Consider the following 12,039-nt stretch of genomic DNA (forward strand, 5'->3'; position numbering starts at 1 on the left):
TTTGATCTTATAACAAGTTTCTATCGAAAGCGATCACCAAAGTTCCATTTAGTAATTAGTTAAAATAATTAGGGAATTATTCATAGCTATAATAGAAACATTATTGTCCACTCTAGGAAAAAAATCATTGTTGCTCCACATAACTATTAAATTTGCAGCTTATCTAAAAAAAATAAACAATAACCTATCACTTAGAAATCCACGAAAACGGTCGCATTAATTGAATATGACTGGGTCTCTTAGCTGTTGGGGCATAGGCTAAAGCTAGTATATATGCCGATTTTCAATAAACTTGTGAACTGATATGTATATCGTCATTTTCGTCAACAGAACCTAAGACATTCGGAACTCCTCGGCTATTTTTATCGAAAACAACATTCGGAACACCTCGGCTATTTTTATCGAAAACAACATTTATTTTTATCGAAAATAACATTCGGAACTCCTCTGCTATTTTTATCGAAAACAACATTCGGAACTCCTGGGCTATTTTTATCGAAAACAACATTCGGAACTACTCGGCTATTTTTATCGAAAACAACCTCGGATGTATGTCGGTACATCAGTTAAAGTAGTTCGTAATTGTTTGAATTAAATCATTTTAGAAATGTAGTGTTTTAGAATTGTATTTATTGATCTAAGTTTAAACTGATTGCCAGTGAAGTATATTATTGCAAACATAATTGAGATTTCCAGGAGTAAAGTCATAAAGTTTAACTGCTAAATAAAATCACTACGCGATCTACTTGCAGCGGACTTAAACGTACCTCTTTTTTAGATTGTAAACCGTCTAAAAACATCCGAGGGTGTTTTTAAAAAAAATGGCCGAGGAGCTCCGAATGTACCTAAGAACGATTTTAATTGTTGTTCGTTTTATAAGCCGATCGCAAAACTCATTCGGAGCACCACGGCCACTTTCCATCGAAAAACAACCTCGGATGTTATTGATCGGTTAACAATGTCTGATTTCTCTATATTTAACTACCCTGAAAGTAGATCAGGTAGTGATTTAAGATTAGCAGTTAATAATTCATGCAATAATACACATCACTGGCAATCGATTTGAACTTAGTTATACAAAATACACGTAAAAGCACTACACTTACTTAATGCTATTATATTTTTTTTACAAATTACTTTTACTTACATCCGAGTTTGTTTTCGATGGAAAATGGCCGAGGTGTTCCGATTGCGTAGAACAATAACACAACAACACAGCATCACACACAACAACAATAAAACCATCAACTGAAGTATTTAGTAATTAAGTAATAGGGCCATTTCACCAAGGATTGTTTTGGTCCCGAGAGTACCGGATCTCTTTTTTAGTCGATCGGCCCTATTTTTGCAAAATAAGTCGGGAACCTGCGTGCACTAACGTGCACTAACCTACACCTTCGGGATAAGATCTGGCGCGATCGCATTAGTCCCCCGAGGGTCGGGTACCTAAAAAGTGATCGGCTACTGTTTTTAAACAAGTTGAAAACCAGTAGCCGATCAAAACAGTCGGCCCGTGGTCGCCATGGTTGTCCGAGGGTCCTATGATGGTCCACTTGTCTCGCCCGCCCTCTGGAGCCTTCTGGAGCTTTCGTTTAGCCTCTGCCGCTCTCTTCCGAGGGTCGTGCGTACTTGTCGTCGGAGTGTAAGCACCCGACCATCAACATATAGAAATCCTTTTAAATTTCACAAATAATTAATTGTTACTTAATAGAACAGCAACGCATATATTTACTCAAAGTAATTATAAATAATAATAAATGTACAAATTAATACCAATGCCAGAGAACTATAAATCTTTTATAAAACAAACATAAACTGCAAACTTTTCTCAGAACAGGTACTGAAACAAAACACAGGTGAAAACCCTTTAACAATGCACAACAACTTACTTCTTTTTAGCATATCTTCTCTTGACCCTGTGCCTTCTCCTCAGCATACTTTCTAGTCTTGTAACATTTTGCTGTGCTATAGCAGTACGAAGTTGTAAAGCTACAACAAGCCCCAGCACTGCTTGTTGGTCCATGACCTTCACTGGCTTGTCAAAAAATGGTGAAAGGCTTCGATCTGGCTCGATTTATATAGTCGGGCCACAAAAACACCGATCTCTCGCCGATCTGGGCAAATTTAGTCAGCCAAATATCGTTTAAATCGTCCGAAGAACGTTTACTTTCGGGTTTCTGCGGCTACCTGTGTCGACATAAGCCTACATTTGGCCACTTTCGCGCGAAGAACGGCGTAAGAACGGCGGACATCGGCCACAGAGCGGCCGAAAGCGTCCTCCCTCGAGCCGGGATGGCCCATTTTCGGTCCCTCTCGGCCGAACAACGCGCGAACATCGCTCACTTGCGCACGAGATGCGGGTCTCTACCGGGCCTTTGTCTTGTACCTGCGGGTACTTGCGCGTACTTTCGCCCCTGAAACGTGTCGATCGCTCGAGGAACGTCCGTGAATCGTCCCTCGCCGTGGTTCATTGGTCGGGATTCAATCGGCTTAAAAAATGGGGACGATTGGAGGCGATTCAGGACGACAATGTGGCCGATCAAAAAAATAAATCATCGGGGATGATCTGGTACAGATCGGGCCGATTGAAAAAAAAAACAATCCTTGGTGAAATGGGGGCATAAGTTAGTAAATTATTTATTACCGTGACATGTGTTATATACATCAGTAAATGGATTTATATAAAGACAAAAGGAGAACACCCGGCCCCGTGGACCTATATGTCGCCGTTATGCAAAGTTAGCTATACATGTACAATTATGAATACAATCATTTTACATAATACAGTTGATACGTTAATGTGTCAAACAATAAGCATATGAGATATAACATGGTAAATGTTGTGTTATTTTATATACCAATGTCAGATGTGTGGGGTGGGAGTAGGTCGGGGGGGGGGGGGTCGACGCCTCTTAAATTGTCTAGTTTACTTTATGTATTTTAATATGGAAGATGGAAATAAGCAAAATACACCAAGACTAAAAATAATTCAAATTGTTAAGGATGAGGACCCCCCCTTCCCCCTTCACATTAAAACCATATATTGTTAGGTTCTGGTGGAGCCCGGGGTGCATGCCAGGCCAAATCCTGGATCCCCCACTGAATAACGACATGTACAACGGAAACATGTACACGTTTTGAATCATACTAGAATTAAGATTGGAGACTGCATGTGCGTTCATAAATTTGGCTTTGCTTAAACATGCAGTAATGTCACCAAAGTCCGCTTCTGTGCATATATTACTAAGCTGATGAAACATCGTCAAGAATAATACCCATGTATGCAAGGATTATGATGTTCTAGTAACTTCATAACTTAGGAGAAATGGATCGAGACAGATTGTTATCAGAACAATTAACGATTAACGAAATAATATGGACTTATAATGGTACAATATGAAATCAATTTGACCGTTTACAAAGAGAAACATGCCGACGTCAGTGCTGAACTTTGATTCGGAGGGTGAATACTCGTTCAATTATGCTTCATATGAAAGAGAGGATGTTATTTCGCGTATTATGACCAGCAACAAGACAAGTAGCCAGCAGTTTATTCTGTCATCCAGCAGTACTTTACAGCCAGAAAGAAATACCAGAGAACCTTCTAAACCATCAAGGCAAGTCTTTTTTAAAGAACAAGAGACAGCCTCTTGATGATGAAATAAAAACTACAGGGACATGCTAAGCAGCCTTAAAGCTGCACTCTCACAGATTGAACATTTTGACAGATTTTCATTTTTTATTTAAATGTCTGAAAACCAGTGATACAGAACAGTTAAAAAAAATCAAGTCGCAGTTTTTCATATTTGTGTTCAAAAATTGATGTTTTATGCATTTTTCTTAAAGCGTTAGTAACGCTTTTAGCCATAAATCAATAATTTTCGAACGGAAATACATGTATGAAAATCCTCGATCTGATCTTATGTCAGCAGACTTATATCACTGGTTTTCAGATATTTACGCAAAAATTGGCTCATTCCAAGACACAAAAAAAATAAAAAAAATAAATGTCAAAGAGGTTAATCTGTGAGAGTGCAGCTTTAAATCTACTGAGATTGTTCAGTGGAACACGGTTCCTAGTTTATTGAAGGTCTGATATGCATCCCCTATTCATTGCCCTCATGTCAAGTTTCAAGTTTATAGAGATATGCGAATTTCCGTGTGTATTGAGTGGCAAATGGTCATTTAAAATTAGAGCTGTTTTCAAAGAGAACGTATCTACACTGGGGCGATGATGTCATCGCATACTGAGGGCCATCACAGAAGGGCCTAATAAATTAATTGTCTCTCGGGTTAAAACGTCATAATTTACGTGTATGATAGTTTTATAACACTTTTATGGCATTTTTAATAAATGCCTTTTTTCATCCAATCCACAGTCATACATTGTATTTGTTTTTCCTTCATCCATATCAGTTCGCCTTGGACTGATGTTTTCTTTCAAACCTTTTGGTCAATATATGAATAACCAGTGCATTATACCCCGGATCCCGGGGAAGGGGGGTGGGTGAGGTGCGTATAGGAGACTTAAACAAGGTCTTAAACGCAAACTTTTGAGACAAAGGCCAACACATTAAGTTCACACAAATTTCGTGAGTAAGTGTTTCAAACCTGCTGCTACTACTGCTGCCTCTGCTCTGTCTGCTTACCATTAAAGCAATGAGAGGAATGTAAAACCAAAAGAATATGACCACACGTGACGTTGAATTCATTATATATACTTCCTTTCGTTCCCTTCAATACCGAGGGCGGACCACTTTTTAGAGCGTTATTTCAACATGATTTTAATTACAGATGGCGTATGCTTGTCATCATGCTGTCTTGCCTGTACCTCAACTACCTCACATTTGGCATGGCGGCATGTCTAGGGGTGGTCTATGTTGCTCTTATTGAAGACCTACAATGTCTTAGATCGGAAGCAGCGCTTGTCCAGAGCTTATACTTGGGACTTTCACTGGGTATTGTGTTTTAAATTTGTTTATTTGATGCATAGAAGTGAACAGACAGTTTAATGTTGTTAATGTTTTGGTGTATAAACTAACTGAACAGACCGTTTAATGATTCAGAATTCGTATCATTTCCTAGTTAAAACACTATAGTATTAATATATTGGTTTATCATAAGCACAATGCATATTATTGAAGGCGTCACAGGATAGTTGAAATTATTTTTGTTAAATATTTCTCATAGCACTGCATTCCTCTTTTATCTGAACTAAATGATGGATAAACTAGTACCTTGTTGGCTCGAACTCAAACCACCTCGAGCCTCGAAAAATTCGAGCCAACCGGAAATGCCTAGCTTCAGAATAATGAAATCGGTCCTTTACATTCAGTTCGAACCAAAGAGGAATTCGAGCCAAGCCAGTTCGAGCCAACAGTTTTTAAACATAAATAATGGTTTCTTTCTTTTTCAGGAGGAACAATTTTGTTTTCAAGGCCCTTGACCAAGTATGACACAGGATACTTTGTCATGGTTGCAAACACAATATGTTGTACCGCCTTTGCATTATGTATGGCTGCAAACAACATCTGGGTTGTGTTAGTCCTGGTTGGGATTATTGGAGGACTCTCCGTGAGCGTTTCCTGTCTCTCTGCGGCAATTGTTGTCAATTGGACGTTTGGGGAAAACCGTCGGGTCGCCTTGAGCGTCCTCACGCTTGGATCGGCTTTGGCTCAGACTACCTTACCGTTTCTGACCAACTTTCTTATCGATCAGTACGGATGGAGAGGATGTCTGCTGATACTTGGAGGTCTCTTCCTGAACTCTGCTGTTTTTGGATTCGTGATACACTTGTCGAAAGACTATTTTCATAAACCAACACCTAACAATATAAGCAAGAAAAGTCCAGCAATCTTCACTATGATAAAGGATGTCGCTTTTCTTATATTTCTTAGTACAATGTTCATATTTCCTGGTCTAGGACCAGTTGAACAATGGTTTATAGTGGACCTGAGCGTACTAAAAGGATACACTTCTCAAGAAGGAACTGTTCTGCTCTCGCTTAACGGCGTAGCAGGTATATTTGCGCGAGTGTTCTCAGCATTGTACATCAAGTTTTACCCGAAAAGACGATCAGAACATGTGCTTTGCTTTGCTTTCTTGCTTTGGGGGTTGGCGCACTATCTGATTGTGACCGTACCATATTATTGGGCAATGTTTATGGTCATGCTACTTCGAGGGTTTGCATCGAGTATTGTCGTCGCGTTTATCCCTGCGCTACAAATTGCCTTACGGGGACCAGACGATTACCCTATAGTTGCTGCAATGACGTTCTTTGTCAATGGGGTTGGGGAAATTTTAGGTGGATTTCTTGGAGGTTATAGTGCAGACGTCACAGGCTCCTACAATCTGATATTCTATATTGCAGCAGGTGCCTTTGTGTATGAAGCATTGAGCGTAGAACTTATATCGTCAATACTAAAGAAAAGGGATCGGAAAGAAATCTCGCAGACTTACGAGAAGTTACCAGATTAGTTTATTCTTTATGGCAGAAATGCTGTCTAATATCGGTGATACTAAAGAAAAGGGATCGGAAAGAAATCTTGCAAACTTACGAGAAGTTACCAGATTAACTTATTCTTAATGGCAGTAATGATGTCTAATAAAGAAATGAAAGTTCTATAATGCGTTATACTGTGTTGTTTTCGTTTTCTGGCACAAGATCAATTATCGTTCAGCCTTTTGCTATTACTGCGACAGAAACTATAACCGTGTTTGAAACTTTTGTAATCATGATGTGTTGGGTGATGATTATTATTATTTTATGGAACATAGCTATTTTAACAAGGTTTTGCACAAGTGGATTCAGCAATATATGTTTAAGTGACACTCTTATTCAAAATCAATACATAAACATGTATAACAAACATCAATTTTGACAAATAAACCTTTTACTACTTACTAAATAATACATTTATGGAAAATATTAATTACTGATAACAAGATTGTAATCATGTATTTAATAGCAGAAAGCGCAAAAAATATTAAATGATTGGTGAATGCTAAAAGATTTACTGTGATCTACTATAGTCTCATAATGTAGAAATACCGTGTTTATGCTCATTTCTTTCAAATTAAACTTGGTATCCTTCATAACAACAACTGTTTTTTTCATTTATTTATCCTTTTTGGGGTACTTTAAAACAATAATATTAAATGTGGTAAATCTTATTTGTGAGTAAGAGTGCATCTTTAATCATCCAAATGTTAACAAATAAAAAAAGAAGTTGAAATAAAGTTAGATCTGTGTCTGTGGAAATCATATTATTACTATTGTTGACTATTTATTTTATATCATTCTCCCTGTATTAGAAAGCGTTTAGTGTTACTCGCTTTTTATTTTTGATGCATAATATTGATCTCTTTACAGTAATAAATGTTTACTTTTGAACATTAAATTACTCTTTAATATCACTTAGTGGTCAACATATTATTTTGTCTATTGAGAAGGCAGTATACCAATACATTTATTTCAGTAAATCATCAGCAGTCAGCCGTTATGGATTTTAATCAAGTGAACTAGTAGATATAAACAGTGGCTGGTTCACCTAGTGGGTAGTTTGAATACTAGTATGTAGATCACTTAAGAAAATGAGGGTTGTTAATATGAACTTACACAAAATAAATGGTTATGCGACAGCGTCCAAACAAACAAGCTTTAACCATTACTAAGTTTTATTTGTACAGGGTTCTGTTATTCTTATTTTAACTTTTTAGATTAAATTGTCCAAGTTTGATTTATGTATGTTAATATGGCAGATGGAAATAAGCAAAATACACCAACACTAAAAATAAGGATGAGGACCCCCCTCCCCTCCCCCCTTCACATTAAAACCATATATTGTTAGGTTCTGATGAAGGGGTGCATGCCAGGCCAAATTTTGGATCCTCCACTGAATAACGACATGGACAACTGAAACATGTACACGTTTTGAATCATACTAGTATTAAGATTGAAGACTGCATGTGCGTTCATAAATTTGGCTTTGCTTAAACATGCAGTAATGTCACCAAAGTCCGCTTCTGTGCATATATTACTAAGCTGATGAAACATCGTCAAGAATAATACCCATGTATGCAAGGATTATGATGTTCTAGTAACTTCATAACTTAGGAGAAATGGATCGAGGCAGATTGTTATCAGAACAATTAACGATTAACGAAATAATACGGACTTATAATGGTACAATATGAAATCAATTTGACCGTTTACAAAGAGAAACATGCCGACGTCAGTGCTGAACTTTGATTCGGAGGGTGAATACTCGTTCAATTATGCTTCATATGAAAGAGAGGACGTGATTTCGCGCATTATGACCAGCAACAAGACAGGCAGCCAGCAGTTTATTCTGTCATCCAGCAGTAATTTGCAGCCAGAGAAAAATACCAGAGAACCTTCTAAACCATCAAGGCAAGTTTTTTTAATAACAAGAGACAGCCTCTTGGTGGTGTAATATGAACTACAGGGACAAGCGAAGCAGCCTTAAAGCTGCACTCTCACAGATTGAACGTTTTGACAACTTTCTTTTAAAAAAAAATCTTGGAACGAGCCAATTTTTATGTAAATGTCTGAAAACCAGTGATACAATTAAGTTAACACAGTTGACAAAAGATCAAGTCGCAGTTGTTTTTTAATATTTATGTTCAAAAATTGATGTTATATGCATTTTTCTTAAAGTGTTAGTTACGCCTTTAGCCATAAAACATTAATTTTCGAACGGAAATATGAAACTCTTCCATCTGATCTTTTGTCAGCAGTCTTTAATTACTTGTTTGAGGATATTTACGCAAAAATTGACTCAATTTCCAAGACAAAAAAAAAAAAAAAAATTGTAAACGGTTAATCTGTGAGAGTGCAGCTTTAAACCTTCTGTGATGGTTCAGTGGAACACAATTCCTAGTTTATTGAAGGTCTGATATGCATCCCCTGTTTATTGCCCTCATGTTAAGTTTCAAGTTTCAAGAGCATATAGAAGACTTAAACTAGGTCTTGAACGAATGCAAACATTTGAGACAAAAGCCAACACATATTCACACAAATTTCGTGAAAATAACCAATTATAAGGGTCATTGCATTAAAATGGACATCAACATCGATAATTTTGTCTGTAGGTACAGGCGAACAGGAAATGCCTGTTCGTGTGGTTGTCATACTGGAGATATCCCCCAAAGTGTTTCAAACCTACTGCTACTGCTGCTGTCCTCTTCTGTTTCTACTAACCTTTAAACCAACGAGAGAAATGTAAAGCCATAACAATATGATCACACGTGACGTTGAATTAATTATATACTTCCTTTCGTTTGTTTACCAAGTTCCTTCACTACCGAGAGCGGATTACTTTTAACAGGGTCATTTCAACATGATTTTAATTACAGATGGCGTATGCTTGTCATCATGTTGGCTTGCCTGTACCTCAACTACCTCACATTTGGCATGGCGACCTGTCTAGGTGTGGTCTATGTTGCTCTTATTGAAGACCTACAATGTCTGAGATCAGAAGCAGCGCTTGTCCAGAGCTTATACTTGGGTCTATCACTAGGTATTGGGTATTTGTTAGTTTTGATGTAAAAATAATTGAACAGAGCGTTTTAAAGATTCTAACTTGTACAACACATCTACACTTCTTACCATTTCCAATACACGTACTTTTGTATTAATATATTGGTTTATCATAAGCACAATGCATATTATTGATCGCGTCACAGGCTAGTTGATTTTTTTTTTGAACTTTTGAATATTGCTCATAGCGATGCATTCCCCTTATGACATTGATATGCAAGAAGTTAAACAGCGAACACAACAGTAACCATCTGTATGTTTATTTATCTGAACTACATGATGGATAGACTACAGTCGAACACCGTTGGCTCGAACTCCCAGGGACCTGCAAAAATACCTCGAGCATCGGGGAATTCGAGTCAAGCGGGAGTGCTTTCCTTCAGTATAAAGAATTCAGTCCTTTACATACAGTTCGAGCCAAAAAGGAATTCGAGCCAAGCGAGTTCGAGTCAACAGTATTTAAACATAAATAGTGATTTCTTTCTTTTTCAGGAGGAACAATTTTGTTTTCAAGGCCCTTGACCAAGTATGACACAGGATACTTTGTCATGATTGCAAACACAATATGTTGTACCGCCTTTGCATTATGTATGGCTGCAAACAACGTCTGGGTTGTGATAGTCCTGGTTGGGATTATTGGAGGACTCTCCGTGAGCGTTTCCTGTCTCTCTGCGGCAATTGTTGTCAATTGGACGTTTGGGGAAAACCGTCGGGTCGCCTTGAGCGTCCTCACGCTTGGAGCGGCTTTGGCTCAGACTACCTTACCGTTTCTGACCAACTTTCTGATCGATCAGTACGGATGGAGAGGATGTCTGCTGATACTTGGAGGTCTCTTCCTGAACTCTGCTGTTTTTGGATTCGTGATACACTTGTCGAAAGACTATTTTCATAAACCAACACCTAACAATATAAGCAAGAAAAGTCCAGCAATCTTCACTATGATAAAGGATGTCGCTTTTCTTATATTTCTTAGTACAATGTTCATATTTCCTGGTCTAGGACCAGTTGAACAATGGTTTGTAGTGGACCTGAGCGTACTAAAAGGATACACTTCTCAAGAAGGAACTGTTCTGCTCTCGCTTAACGGCGTATCAGGTATATTTGCGCGAGTTTTCTCAGCATTGTACATCAAGTTTTACCCGAAAAGACGATCAGAACATGTGCTTTGCGTTGCTTTCTTGCTTTGGGGGTTGGCGCACTATCTGATTGTGACCGTACCATATTATTGGGCAATGTTTATGGTCATGCTACTTCGAGGGTTTGCATCGAGTATTGTCGTCGCGTTTATACCTGCGCTACAAATTGCCTTACGGGGACCAGACGAGTACCCTATAGTTGCTGCAATGACGTTCTTCGTCAATGGGGTTGGGGAAATTTTAGGTGGATTTCTTGGAGGTTATAGTGCAGACGTCACAGGCTCCTACAATCTGATATTCTATATTGCAGCAGGCGCCTTTGTGTATGAAGCATTGAGCGTAGAACTTATATCGTCGATACTAAAGAAAAGGGATCGGAAAGAAATCTCGCAGACTTACGAGAAGTTACCAGATTAGTTTATTCTTTATGGCAGAAATGCTGTCTAATATCGGTGATACTAAAGAAAAGGGATCGGAAAGAAATCTCGCAGACTTACGAGAAGTTACCAGATTAGTTTATTCTTTATGGCAGAAATGCTGTCTAATATCGGTGATACTAAAGAAAAGGGATCGGAAAGAAATCTTGCAAACTTACGAGAAGTTACCAGATTAACTTATTCTTAATGGCAGTTATGATGTCTAATAAAGAAATGAAAGTTCTATAATGCGTTATACTGTGTTGTTTTCGTTTTCTGGCACAACATCAATTATCGTTCAAGCCTTTTGCTATTAATGCGACAGAAACTATAACCGTGTTTGAAACTTTTGTAATCATGATGTGTTGGGTGATGATTATTATTATTTTATGGAACATAGCTATTTTAACAAGGTTTTGCACAAGTGGATTCAGCAATATATGTTTAAGTGACACTCTTATTCAAAATCAATACATAAACATGTATAACAAACATCAATTTTGACAAATAAACCTTTTACTACTTACTAAATAATACATTTATGGAAAATATTAATTACTGATAACAAGATTGTAATCATGTATTTAATAGCAGAAAGCGCAAAAAATATTAAATGATTGGTGAATGCTAAAAGATTTACTGTGATCTACTATAGTCTCATAATGTAGAAATACCGTGTTTATGCTCATTTCTTTCAAATTAAACTTGGTATCCTTCATAATAACAATTGTTTTTATCATTTATTCATCCTTTTGGGGGTATTAAAACAATAATATTAAATGTGGTAAATCTTATTTGTGAGTAAGAGTGCATCTTTAATCATCCAAATGTTAACAAATGAAAAAAGAAGTTGAAATAAAGCCAGATCTGTGTCTGTGGAAATCATATAACAATAGTATTAATATCATTCTCCCTGTATTAGAAA

The 12,039-nt window shown here is 37.5% G+C and overlaps 2 protein-coding genes across 2 annotated transcripts; both read left to right on the forward strand.

The window, feature by feature from the left end:
* The first annotated feature begins 3,343 nt into the window (after positions 1-3,343).
* On the forward strand, positions 3,344-7,354 carry LOC128225153 (monocarboxylate transporter 2-like). The gene is made up of 3 exons (XM_052935198.1): positions 3,344-3,617; positions 4,795-4,958; positions 5,417-7,354. The coding sequence occupies exons 1-3, from the start codon at positions 3,430-3,432 to the stop codon at positions 6,475-6,477; spliced, it is 1,413 nt and encodes a 470-aa protein (XP_052791158.1). The 5' UTR covers positions 3,344-3,429; the 3' UTR covers positions 6,478-7,354.
* Positions 7,355-8,151: 797 nt separating this feature from the next.
* LOC128242988 (monocarboxylate transporter 6-like) lies at positions 8,152-11,432 on the forward strand. Its single transcript, XM_052960453.1, has 3 exons — positions 8,152-8,413; positions 9,379-9,542; positions 10,055-11,432. The coding sequence occupies exons 1-3, from the start codon at positions 8,226-8,228 to the stop codon at positions 11,113-11,115; spliced, it is 1,413 nt and encodes a 470-aa protein (XP_052816413.1). The 5' UTR covers positions 8,152-8,225; the 3' UTR covers positions 11,116-11,432.
* Positions 11,433-12,039: the final 607 nt, after the last annotated feature.

The sequence above is a fragment of the Mya arenaria genome, chromosome 2, assembly GCF_026914265.1.
Source record: "Mya arenaria isolate MELC-2E11 chromosome 2, ASM2691426v1".
Lineage (NCBI taxonomy): Eukaryota > Metazoa > Mollusca > Bivalvia > Myida > Myidae > Mya > Mya arenaria.

Bases quoted from the DNA above. Each gene is read 5' to 3' on its own strand.
- LOC128225153 (XM_052935198.1), top strand. From the start codon at position 3,430: ATGCCGACGTCAGTGCTGAACTTTGATTCGGAGGGTGAATACTCGTTC. The intron at 3,618-4,794 runs GCAAGTCTTTTT...TTTTAATTACAG, and splicing joins GAACCTTCTAAACCATCAAG to ATGGCGTATGCTTGTCATCA. The intron at 4,959-5,416 runs GTATTGTGTTTT...TTTCTTTTTCAG, and splicing joins ATACTTGGGACTTTCACTGG to GAGGAACAATTTTGTTTTCA.
- LOC128242988 (XM_052960453.1), top strand. From the start codon at position 8,226: ATGCCGACGTCAGTGCTGAACTTTGATTCGGAGGGTGAATACTCGTTC. The intron at 8,414-9,378 runs GCAAGTTTTTTT...TTTTAATTACAG, and splicing joins GAACCTTCTAAACCATCAAG to ATGGCGTATGCTTGTCATCA. The intron at 9,543-10,054 runs GTATTGGGTATT...TTTCTTTTTCAG, and splicing joins ATACTTGGGTCTATCACTAG to GAGGAACAATTTTGTTTTCA.